Source organism: Melospiza melodia, chromosome 2 (genome assembly GCF_035770615.1).
Source record: "Melospiza melodia melodia isolate bMelMel2 chromosome 2, bMelMel2.pri, whole genome shotgun sequence".
NCBI classification, from domain to species: Eukaryota; Metazoa; Chordata; class Aves; order Passeriformes; family Passerellidae; genus Melospiza; species Melospiza melodia.
Window position 1 is genome coordinate 64288266 of NC_086195.1, and position 12499 is coordinate 64300764.

Below are 12499 nucleotides of genomic sequence, written 5' to 3' on the forward strand. Positions count from 1 at the left end.
ACTGAGGAAGGAACTGGCAGACTAGCAACCATTTTTTTATCAGATTACACTTTGCTCCCACTGAGTTCTTCACTAATTTATTGTGCCTGGATTATTCCTTTCACAGAACATATTCCAAATCATGCAAGTTTTGACTGTACAACTGAATACAACTTGCTGTCCCACTTCAGTGTCATGCATGAGGATGCTTTTCCACTAGGATGATGGGAGTGATCAAGGCATTTCTGCACAATTTCACCTTAATGTTATTTTCATTCACATCCTGTGTCAAAAGGCTTTAACCTCTTGAGGTTAGAGATCATATAGTAATATGTATGATATAGCAATATACAAAATATACATTGCTATACCTAGGCCACTGGAACATGGTTGTGTACCCAGGAGAAATGTATGGCCACAGCCACTTACAAATAGAGACTGTGAAAATGTTTGCAGTATGTTTCATTGTTTGACTGCATGACTGTTTCAGGCACGCTCCACTAAAGCTCTGGCAGTGTTAGTGGCACTGCTGAGACCAGTCTTCATCTGCAAAACCTCTTTGCTTACTGACTGTATCCTTCCTGACATGTGAGCACTCTTGGAGTTCAGCCATTCACCATAATCGTGCCATTGCTCTTTAGATAGAGAATTTCCATGACCACATCCAATTGAATGTCTGGTAGACACTGCTTAGTCAAGCAGAACCTGAATGGGTGCAGGGAAAGTTCATGAAAGATACAATTTTATTTACAAGAAACTCAATTTCTTCAAAACTTGTTGCAGAATGTTGTAATACTATTCCTTCTCAGGAGCCCTTGTGATGTTGGACAGGTGAGGAGGAACTGAACTGACTGGATGCACTTTGACTGATATGCTCATGCACTGATGTTCAAGTGGGCTGGAAGACAACACACACACATCTGGAAGCATGCTACTCCTAGTTGAATTAAAAAGTAGCCAAACTTGAGTGCCAGGTTGTGTGCAAAAAAAACAACTTGGAAAGCTTCTCCAGGAAGTGTGTTGGGGATAATGCATTTTGGTTTCCTATTTGCAGGAGCACCAGAACTTTTACTCCAGTGACATGTCCTTGGGCTACCTAGTACTTTCTGTGAAGTATGAACAGATCGAGAAACAGGAAAATCTCCGCCTGTTGCTGAGGTAACAGTGCCTGTTATTGGACTTGCACTCCCTCTGCATAGATGTGGGTGGGAATTTCATGTCTTTCTTCTGGAGAGAAAAGAAACTGCAAAAAAACCTTTGAGCGTTTTTTTTTCTTGCCTTCTGCTCTTGAGTTGCTCTCAGCAGTTTCCTTAAAGAAGATGATGTGATGCTTACAGGTGCATCTTTCTAGTACCTGTGTGGAAAATACCTGCTGTTCCCTCAAATAGAAAGTTTTTCTGTTTATTCTGTCTACTTAGAGACATGTGAGTACTCTCTAGGAGAATTTGGATTCCCTAATGGAGGACAGCCTAGCCCAGGCTTTGTACTTGAGACTAAGGCTCCCTTGAAGGTGAGCTAGAACATCCCCTAGATTCCCAGGGCAGTCTATGAAGCCATAACCCTTAGAGAGGGTTATGAAGAGAGACATTACCTAGAGAGAGCTGCTGGATGAGCTACAAGAAGAACAGAGAAGGATCTTGTGTAGGTGAGAGGCCACTGGAGAGAAGCTTTTTTACCGCACGATGGGCTGGATGCACTCCCTGTAGGCAATGATACTGGAGCCAGGTGATATACAGTTGCTACTGACAAGGATTTGTCCAGGACTGAGGGGCAAAAATGATTGCATAGGAATCAGCTACAAGAAAATCACTGGCGGGTTTTCTCCAGTGTCTGCAGAGAATGCTTCAGACTGCCAGCAGTAATCTGGGAATAAAGAGACAGCCTGTTTGTGAGCTGTGCCTGGGAATGTTTTTCTTCCTATGTGGAAGAGACCAGGGAAGAACAAAAGGGTAGTTATTCCTCTATTAAGATATTTTATTCTATGCAATACTTTTTGCTTAATAGCTTGTTTATAATGCTTTGAAGAGGCTTTTGACAGCCCAGTATTTCTTCTTCCTTAGAAAGATATTTCTCCTTAAGTACACAAAGAGGAAGGCAGCTTCCCTCTGTCGGCTTTCTGGAACAATGCTACACAAGTTTCTACCTCCTTTACTTTGCATAGATCTGCTTTCCTAGGCTGTTTCTAACAGACCTTTTAGCAATCTTTCAAGCCCTCACTGATAATGGGAATCCCTTACTATTCTGTGTCCAAGAATTGTATTTTGACATTTAGATTTCTGTGAAAGAAAACTTTGAGGGGGGAAGCAGAATACTTCTTCAAGGCAAACAGGAGTGCAAAGGAGGAAAGACACCAAGGAATCCTGTTTTGTCTTCCTCTGGTCACCACAACAAGTGATGGGTAGTAAGAAGTGAAAATACCTTGCTTTTCCAGTGATTCTATGCACCACAATTAAAATTAAGCCTCTGGAATTAACTGCTTTAACAATACTCTGGAGGAATGGCTACTCTTTCTTTAAAGATCCAGTGTTGCTTGTGTCTCCCTTCAGCCATCAGTCTCTAATGCCTTTTTTGTTCTATGTCAGGACTCGTACTGGCACCAAACATGATCTTATTCCCATTTCCTGTCTGAATGAGTTTCCCAATGCTGTTCAGATGGCAAAGGTGAGATTGATGCTTGCCTATTTTTCTTAAGGCCTCATTCTTAAAGTTATTTTCACCTCCTTCCATTTCCCTCTTTTTCTACTATTCACCAGTAGAACTGTTATATAGTTCCCTCTTACCCTTCCATTTTGCCTTCTTTTCTTTCTCTTCTAATTTTACCTCAGAATTTTTGCCTCAAGGGACTCCTGTCAGATAATTATATACAGTTCCTACACTGTCATGCCTGCAACAAGCCAGGGCACATGATAATCACACTTTTGTTTCCCTGCCTCTCTCACTCAACAGCTACTGTGTGAGGATGTGAATGTTGAACGCTTCTTTCCTGTCCTCTATCCCAAGGTACAGTGTTCTGTTATGTCTGTATATCACTTTTCCATCAAGGTCTGGCTAATGACATCCAGGTGACAATTTCTGTTTTCATTACTTCAGGCTTCACAGCTTATTGTTGCATTTGATGAACACGTCATAAGCAATAACTTCAAATTTGGGGTCATCTACCAAAAACCTGGACAGGTAAGACCCCTCAGATCCCATGGTACTTGGGGCAAAATGAAGAGAGTCAGTTTTCCTAGCTTAAAGGATGTAATAACAAGGTCTGCTCTGTCCAGAAGCAATGGCATGGAGGCAGCAGTGTTTGTGCAGTGCCATGGTTCCCTTGGCATGCCTCTTCCACCTGCAGTGTCTCTGGCAGTATAGGCTTTGTGAATCTCTGAATTCTAGCTCTAACCCTCATGGCAGCTTGGGGCTGAGGCACAGGATCCCAGCACCGTGGGGGGCTCAGATCAGAAATGTATTCAAGCAGAGATGTTTGTTGGTTGAACTGTCTATAGAAATTACTGTCTGTTCTTTGTACTCCTTGTGCTTCTTACTACTTCTGCTTTCCTTCTGTAGACTACTGAAGAAGAAGTCTTCAGTAACACAGTAGAGAGTCAGGGTTTCCTGGAGTTCCTGGATTTCCTTGGTGACAAGATTCAGCTGCAGGATTTCCGTGGGTGCGTACACAGAGCAGCTGGAAGGCCAGATTAAGTTAGGGAACGTCATGTGTTCAGAGGCTGTGACCCTGTTACAGCCCAGCTTCCAGAGAAGTGCTGTGTCTTCTGAATCCCAGTGCAGGTGAAGAAGCCCCAGATGCTTTTGTCAGCATAATGTCTGGGAACTAGTTGGAGCTTAGGTCTCTGCTGGTATTTTGATTTAAAGGTCTCCTGATATCTCAATCTGACCCGCAGCATTAGCAAAGAATAATTTTACTTGGCAGGGCAAATACCAGTTTGTTTCATAGTGGTATGGGGCAGTATTGTTTCAGGCTCTTTCTCTGAGGCATCACATCCCTTCTGTAGTTCTAACATACAGAGTGTGTTTCTCAGAGGAATGCCAAAGAAGGTAGCTACTTTGAGGATCACTGGTTTAACTTCATGGCTTTTAACAAGCTGGCATGTTCACCAGCACAAACATGGTGCAGCTTCAGTCATTGCATTGGTTTGGGGAAGATTTGGTGCCTCATTATCATTGCTTTCCTAAAAATCGCCTTTGATAGTCCTGATGTAGTACTGTTACTGATGCTGTCTGTCTTCTCTCTGCTCTCTCATTCCTGCACTGCCTGACCTGTGGCGTGGTGTGGATTTGCTCAGGTTCCGGGGAGGCTTGGATGTTACCAGAGGTCAAACAGGCACCGAGTCAGTCTATACAAATTTCCGGGGGAAGGAGATAATGTTTCACGTGTCCACAAAGCTGCCCTTCACAGAGGGAGATTCTCAGCAGGTATCAGAAGGAGGAGTAAGGATTACAACAGCGTGGCTGGGAGAGGAGGGCTATATGAAGAAGGACTGCATAGAGGGGAGAATGACTGACTGTATAGTGTTGGGAATTATGGCTGGAGTAATGGCAAAAGTAGTGATGAGGGGTTTGGTGAACAGATAGTTTTGAGATGTTAGGGAGACTGGTGTTTGAGGTCCCATCATAGTGTTCTGCTCTTTTTCACCTGCCTTCTCTCTTCATTATTTCTTTCCTCTCCAGCTTCAGCGGAAGCGTCACATTGGGAATGATATTGTAGCCATCATTTTCCAGGATGAAAGCACACCTTTTGTCCCTGATATGATTGCTTCTAATTTCCTTCATGCTTATGTGGTAGTTCAGCTCACTCATAGCACCACTGGGGACACTCTCTACAAGGTAACCAGGATCAATTGATTAGCCTGTACCGATTTTGGTCCTTGATGTGGAAACGGGTTCTTGGGCCTTTAGGAGAGGTGCAGATTCAGCCAGATGTCATCCTGATTTCTTGAGTGTCTACACCTGAAAGCTGACTTAAGCTGTATGCTTTTCTAAGTAGCTGATTAATTTCTGAAGCTTAAAACTTTGGAATTGAAGCAGAAAGAATTCAGGTAAAAATTTTTGTTTACATCACAGAGCCCGAGCCATAATTGATTGCACTTTGGGGGTTGTCTCGCTTACATTGTGTAAGTCAGGTAAAATTCATGTCTACATTGCCCATGCTACACAGCACAGTGCTTGCAGCTTGCACTGCCTGAGGCTGCAGGTCAGATACAGCTGGTTGACCTAGCTATGGAATTCAAGCCCGCTACACCTGCTTTTGGGGATTCCAGAGCTGATGCCCATCTGGCAGGGATGTGTTACCTGTTAGGGCCTTCCAGCTGAAAGAATCCCTGCTAGAGCCCAGATTAATTATCTGCAGCCTTTGGACACAGCTTGTTCTCTCTCTGACTTGACTCTGTATGGATATCTGTATAACTTTATGTTCAACTTTCAGTGATGCTGAGAGAGCAGAAAATACAAAGAAACTTCGATTTGTGTAGGATTTTCCATTGTAGAAACATTTTAATCCCAAGTGGCATGTGTTGTATTATGTAGGGATTTTGAAATGGTGGTGATGAGTCCTTATGCCTTGGAGGTCTACAGGTACACCAAGAATATTGTAATTGGACAGTATCCCCATCATTAGGACAGTATCCCCATCTCCTCTTCCACCAAGAGGGTGTTGGTGGTGGAGCTGGCTCCTTCCCTTTTTCTCTATGCTTTGGGTAGCAAGGCTTTCATTACAAACCAGCTGGGGTTCCAGTTCTCCTCTTGCTCTCTGTTTTGTCGGGCACAAAAATTCACTGGACTTTTTAATGACAAGGAAAGAGCAGGGAAAACTTGCTATTTGTTGTGTGTCTTCCGGCCATTGTTTTCATCTTTGCCTGTCTGCAGTACCTTCTTTTATTTGTTGTTGTTAGTGTAATAGGGCTGCTTCATTCCATAAAGAAGAAATCTTCCCAATAATCACCCTAGAGCCAATGCAGAGTTTTCTATAAAGGCTTTTCTAAAGGGGCTTTAACTGATGCTGCCTTGAGAGCATTGTAGTACACAAAAGACTGCCATTTGAAAGATTTCTTTGCCGTCCCTTGTTCCATTTACTTAAGCTTTAGTGCATCCTGTTAAATTGGAGTATTAATGGAATTTATTTTACAGAATCAATTTTTGCAATCAGAAAACTAAAAATGCAAAGCAGGATTTTAACTGGTAGATATCTATTAGGAGAGAGATGGAGGCTTTGTAATTGGGGAAGGTGGCCTAAAATGTGAGAAGTCTTAATTAAATCTAGAGCCCATTTCCTTCTTCCTCTCATTAAACTCACACCTCTCAGTGGCTCTGTGACATTTATTTGTTGTTTTGGCAGTTGTGGTTGCTAGGACATTATTCCCTCTTGTATGAAAGGACAAATAATGGTTTTGTTTCATCTCAAACACGACAAAAAAACCCCTGTGAAATATTGTGAAGTACTGTATGTATTTGATAAGATAGCTACATATAATTATGGGTAAGTGCTGTGAAGAAACAAGTGACAGTGTAAAAATTGGACTGCATTACAGTTACTTCTTTAGACATTGGTATGTCAGGTGGGAGCATGCTGAAAACAAAACAAATGAAACCTATCTCTTACTGGGAAAATGCATTTGCATGTTTACCACCTGTGACTCCCAGAGGTAGAGGCACTGAGATACTCTCCTCAGTGTGCGGTGTATCTCCACCAAGGATTCTCTGTAAAAAAAAATAGGTCAGTACAACCACACTGGCATGGGTTCTTTAGTGGAGGTTAATCTTGCGGGCTGAATAGGAGCATTTGTTTGTTCCTAAATATACTGGTTATACTAGTTATTATTTAAAATATTTTTTAAAGAGCAGTCAGTTCAGCTTTTTTTACTGCTCTTTACTGTGTGCATATCTAGCTGGCTGAGTATCTGAGAGATAAATGAGCACATCCTTCCACTGAGTTCAGGAACAGAAGGATGCACAGGACACTATATTACATCTCATTTTTATAAGTAAATTACTTAGGAGGAATTAGATCTATCATAGTAGTTTGATGGTCTTACTTGTGTTTTGATACTCATTTTTTTCTCCTTATATTATTTCAGGTTTCAGTCACAGCCCGAGATGATGTCCCCTTCTTTGGACCGCCGCTGCCAAATCCAGCCATATTTAAAAAGGTTTGTTTCTCTGGTCCAGTGTTAGTTGGCAGGGAACACACACTTGTGTTCTGAGTTGGTATTGTCAGTCTGGCTAGAGCACTTTGGAGGTCCAAAGAGTAGTAAGCAGAGCTTTTATAATGGGATATTTTTACTAGCATTTTGATCTCCTGTTTAGTCTAGTCTTCATCTTGTCTTGCAGAGTGCAGAGTTTCGTGAATTCCTTCTGGTCAAGCTCATCAACGCCGAGTACAGCTGCTACCGAGCTGAGAAATTTGCTAAATTAGAGGTGGGTCTTCTACCTACCTGCTTCAATTAAAAATAATACTTATTATCAGAAAAAGAAAATAAAGTAAAATTTCTGACTTCTAGTTTTGTGTTGTTTAAGAAAGGAAGATGAAATGTGATTTTCTACTCAGTTTTGGGATATTTCCTTCATATTTCTTAGCAGGTGTGGTAGAATATGAACGGGTACACTTTAATATAAATATTTATATTCATAATATAAATCCTCAAGTAAGGATGGGAATGTGATGCATATATTTTGCTGGAGGAAATTCTGTATTAGCTGAAATTCAGTATTATGCTACAGGATGCATACTGATATCACTGATTTTTGGTTTAAGGTACCACAGTTCTTTTCCTGACTCTGCTGTTGCCTGATCTAGAAAAAAACATGTCTCTATTTCATCATCTGTAAAGAAGTGTCCTTTATGATTTGCTTTAGATAAAGCTTGAAGGGGCTGGATGTTACTGCAATATATTCTGAAACTATGCAGTTAAAGTCACTTCATACTGTTTAAAGTGATTTTCATGTGGTTTTGTTGTTGTCATTGTTGGTCTTTTGGAGTTTCTTGTTTGCTTCTTGGGGTTTTTTTTAAGACGGATGTGAGACATTAAAAAAACAGGAAAAAAATCTCCCTGCTCTCAATAAAAGCTGTTCTGATTCCCAATGTTGGTGCAGGAAAGAACACGGAGTGCCCTCTTGGAGAGCCTTTTTGAGGAGCTGCAGCTTCGCAGCCGCAGCATGATGGGATTGCCTGTAGGGGAGGATGACAAGATAGAGAATGGCAGTGGGGGCTTCCTCGAGAACTTCAAGGTGAGCCTTTCTACAAACCTACAATGTGGTCTAGAATTCCATACTGGCCCTTAGAAGCCAAACTCTTAATGCTTTGTGCTGGTGTCAAGTGTCAGATGTGATTTTATTCCATGACTTACAGAAGAAGGAGTCAGTGTTTGCAAGAGAAATTGTAATAACTAGGAGCAAGGGGCTTTCCGTTCCTACAGCAGATCTTTCAATTCATTTTCATTATAACTGAAAGAATTGCAGGAGTCACTGCAAAAGTTTCTAACTTATCTCTGAGTGTACCGTCTAGAAAAACTGTGGTGCTTTCCTTACCCTCTAAAAGCCAGAGTTAATTTACCTTTTTCAGTGTAGATGGCATGTTAGGGGATTTTTATTGTTGATTTTTTTTAAAATAAACCAGGTGACAGAACTTTCTTTTAGAAGTGATAAAGATAATTGATGTGAGAAAGCAAAGGTTTTGTATGATTGGGAAACTGAGTTTTGAACTGGTTATACAGAGAGAATCTTTATTGCTTTCCTATTCTATCTACTTGCCCTTTCCCACTTAATGTGGGAAGTGCCTTGCCACCTCGTTTATATAATAAGTTATCTCTTTGGAAAGAGAGATGTGTTACAAATAGCATTTCTTCAAAGGACTTTATGGCTTTATATGGTGGGTCAATTAGAGATATTAAAGTCTGTAAAACTAACCTGTTCACAAATAGGTTTGGTAGCTGTGTGTGTAGCTTTGGTCCAGATTATTTGGATGCTTTGGTGAGGATTATGTTTTTACATACAAACTGCCTTTGCTGCTAACCATTAATTTTAACCCATCCATGTCTTACACTAATTTTTTCAAAATGTTCTTTTATGACTTCTGGCAGATGCTGGGATTTGCACATCATGTACACAGATGACATTTGTAAATTGCTGGAAAAGGCTGGTTTAAGTCAGAAAATGGCTTTTTTAAATGCTGCAGATTTTGACATGGCTGCTTTCCCATTGAAACCAGAACTCAAGTTCATATGAGGCTGAACCTTACAGCCTTGAACAGGAGTTTGTGTTTTATAGCCTGTACTGGATAGGACTGCTCCAGGTGATGCTGTGTAATCCAGTGTGCAGGGATACTGGTAGGAAACCTCTATTCATTGCAATAAGAGAAGGGAAGTGAAACTAGAGAATATACTTGATGAAGAGTTCTTCCCAGAGCTCCATGAATCAGCTAGGACCAATCTAAGGTGCTGCCTTCTAGGAGTTAGGATCTGTGTGGTTCTGGTGTCAGTCTGTCACAACTTCCCACTCAATCTGTGGTGCTTCTCACACTACCCTACCGTGTGCATGTCTATATGTGTATATCTGTGTTTGTCTGTTTCCCTGCCTCCCTCCTGTTCAGCGGGTGATCAGAGGCCGCAGCCAGAGCCTGGATACCATGGGGATATCCATGAGAAAGCAGCAGCCAGCCACCCTGCCCAGCCGCCCAGCTACAGCTGGCCTTGCCCTCAGCCAGAGTGTCGCCGAGGGCCCTAAGGCCATTGCTGCGGTAAGGTATTCGGGTGGGCTGTAAGAGAGAACCCGGCATACCTTTGTAACCACCCAAACATTTCCTTTCCCTATTAGTTTGTCCTCTTGTCCCACTGTGAATCTTTTTGTTGTATCATCCCATTTCACAAGTGGTGACAGCATGTGTTGCAGTCTGTTTTGTCTGTGCCCATCTCTAGCGCCAGTTCATGTGTAAACTAGAGCTGAGATTGATGCAGACTGGGAGAAGAAAGCCAAACATGATTCTGCATCAGACATCTATCTCTGATATCCTGGATTAGATCCTGTACGGTGCCATGTGTTAAAAAATGCATGCACTGTGGTTTGGCTGGAATGGTACTGTATTGTCATATGGCAAGACCTGAGAACATAAGGACCCTAGAACTGTTTCATTTTCTTCGATTTCACCAATCACACTGTTTTCTGTAATATAAACAGGTGCACAAGATATTCAAGGTGCTGTTTTGCTGTAAATAGAATTTGCATGTTGGGAACAAACAGCAGAATTAATAAAGTTTGGGGTGAGAAAAAGAATGAATATTTCTAGTCACTATCAAAGCCTTTCTTATTTGATAGGGATACTAAATATATGTGACCACTGAATTAAAAATCTATCACAAATCTTTCCAGAAAAGGATCCACCAGTTTCTGATCCTAAAAATATGGTTACCTTGGCCAAAGTGCATCCAGCTGGTTGTGGTCTCTGCACTAGTGATGTCAATACAGGCAAACTACAAAAAAACCCACCCATCTCTGAGTAAGCCAAGAAAGTGCCCTTCCGTGTTAAGATTTCTTGGTGACAGTTTAGTTGGTTGTATGCATTCTTTATGTCAATACAACAAAGTCATAGCATACTAATGACTTGGGTTTGCTGCCTCCTTTTCTCCTTTACCTTCTGGTTTTTTTTGCTTTCTGGTTCTGCCTCTCCTCTCACCATATGGGGATACCTCCCTTCCCAAGCCTGTCTCTCTGTATACTGGCTGTGTTCTGCCTTTGTTTCTTTATAACTCTGTGCCTTTCTCACATCACCTTTGTGAGCCCTGGCTGCTCTTGCTCGCTGACAGAAAGTATTCCTTGCACAGGTGGAGCTGCGTCTTGTATTGCAATAAAGGAGAGGATCTGGACCCACATTGCAAACTCTTCTCCTATGCTTTCCACAGCTTTTCCTGTCTTGTTCCTCTCCTTTCTGTCATGCTTTCCTTTTTTCTAGTCTTTTGCCTTGCCTGGTAGGAGCCCATCCCGTACTCGAGCCAGCCGCTTCCACGGGCGACGGAGTAGTGCCATTGGCATTGAAAACATACAGGAGGAAAAGAGGTATGAGCTGTGGGGAGATGAGACAAAGAGGGTAAAAAAGCCAAGAGGAGATGAGAAAAGGAACATAGGCACATATAGGCAGAGGGGGAACCCTCAGGAATGAGAACTAAAATGGGAATTGTTGGAATGGGAAGAAAAGGGACTGATTATGGACTGATGGAGAAATGGACAAATAACAGAAACAGACAAAATTAAAAGAGGGCGTTTGGAATTGGAGAGATTCGGTATTTGAGTAAGAATGGAGGAAATGGGTGGAGGAACATTATAAGATCACTCTTAAGTGTTGTGCAGTGTTATCCAGGACTCCTGAGCTTCCTGCTGACCACTGACCACTTTTAGAAGCGAGTCAGATGAAAGGCTGGTATTTGGGAAGGGGATGCTTGATTGTTTGTTTGTTTTCATGTTAAAATACTCAAATAGGCAAAACTTCTGGTAACTTACAGGATTTATGAAAAGAAGCTTTAAGTCCAAATGACTAGTGTTTAAGTTAGATCATCTGAGAAATAATTACAATTAATGGATAATATACTGCTTCAAAGAGTGATTTGGCATATTTGACAGAATTATAACCATTCAAAAGTTGTCTGCTGGTCACGAGATATTATTTAATTAAATTATACATTTCTCTCAGCTCTAGCTGAGACATCTTTGTAAGATTTTACAGTTTCAAAAGTCACGTGAATGCTCTGCATCTAATATGCAGTTTTCCCAGTTGCAAGAATTCCAGGAAACAGTTTAAAGACTGGGTGCAAAAGGGGGAAAGTCATCTCTAAAGTGGAAACTAGTTATTTTAGGAGGAAATTTTACTGCATTTTCCCTTCTTTCTTAATGAGGTGCCTATGACCTAATCTGAATAAAAATAGAACTTTTGAGAAAAATTAAATCTTCAGAGACAACTGCCCTGTAGTAGTCTGAGCTAGCACAGTAGCCACAGCTTCTCACTGCTTTAAATACTTCTGTATCTTAGGCAGCTGTGTGTCCTTCAGTCCATTACTTTGTATACAACAACTGTTTCTATCTCCTTGTAGGATCTGTAAAACTTTCCTACTGCAGGGAAAAGCCCTGGATTTATTTATTTTTTTCCCCTGCTCTTTGCTTGGAGGGATCTGATGAACTAATTGGCTTATTTAGCTTTCCTTTTGCTTACTTGTAAACTTAGATGTGAGGAACAGGGAGCCTTAGTTTGTATTTTCTGAAAGACTTCTTGGGTCATTCTTGAAGGTGCAGTTTCACTAGCAACTGCTCTAAGAGTTCATTGTTATTGAAAGCAGATGCGATACTTCCCTTCTGTCCCTTTCATCTACCCAGTCCTGACTATTCCCTGTGATGATTGCTCAGATCCCCAGTGGGCCTTTCATGGAACTGCTTCAGCCCAGAAATCAAAAAGAAAAAGTATCAACTTTCTTTCACTGGATTAATTGTCTGCCAGGTTCTGCCATGAACTGGCTCGTGGAGAAGTCTGATGGGTACCAGG

General features: G+C 41.5%; 1 protein-coding gene across 13 annotated transcripts in view; it reads left to right on the forward strand.

Annotated features, from left to right (window-relative positions):
- The window catches only part of LOC134414263 (rap1 GTPase-activating protein 1-like), a 43977-nt gene that overhangs the window by 19487 nt on the left and 11991 nt on the right, over window positions 1-12499 (forward strand). For 11 of the 13 annotated variants that reach the window (XM_063148570.1, XM_063148569.1, XM_063148562.1 and 8 more), the window contains 12 exons: window positions 1034-1137; window positions 2562-2640; window positions 2926-2979; window positions 3070-3153; window positions 3532-3632; window positions 4269-4398; window positions 4654-4809; window positions 7056-7127; window positions 7309-7395; window positions 8071-8205; window positions 9566-9712; window positions 10922-11025. In XM_063148570.1, the coding sequence (XP_063004640.1) occupies window positions 1034-1137; window positions 2562-2640; window positions 2926-2979; window positions 3070-3153; window positions 3532-3632; window positions 4269-4398; window positions 4654-4809; window positions 7056-7127; window positions 7309-7395; window positions 8071-8205; window positions 9566-9712; window positions 10922-11025 (1253 nt within the window). The remainder of the gene's footprint in view (window positions 1-1033; window positions 1138-2561; window positions 2641-2925; window positions 2980-3069; window positions 3154-3531; window positions 3633-4268; window positions 4399-4653; window positions 4810-7055; window positions 7128-7308; window positions 7396-8070; window positions 8206-9565; window positions 9713-10921; window positions 11026-12499) is intronic. The other 2 variants (XM_063148565.1, XM_063148566.1) reach the window with 1 other exon arrangement.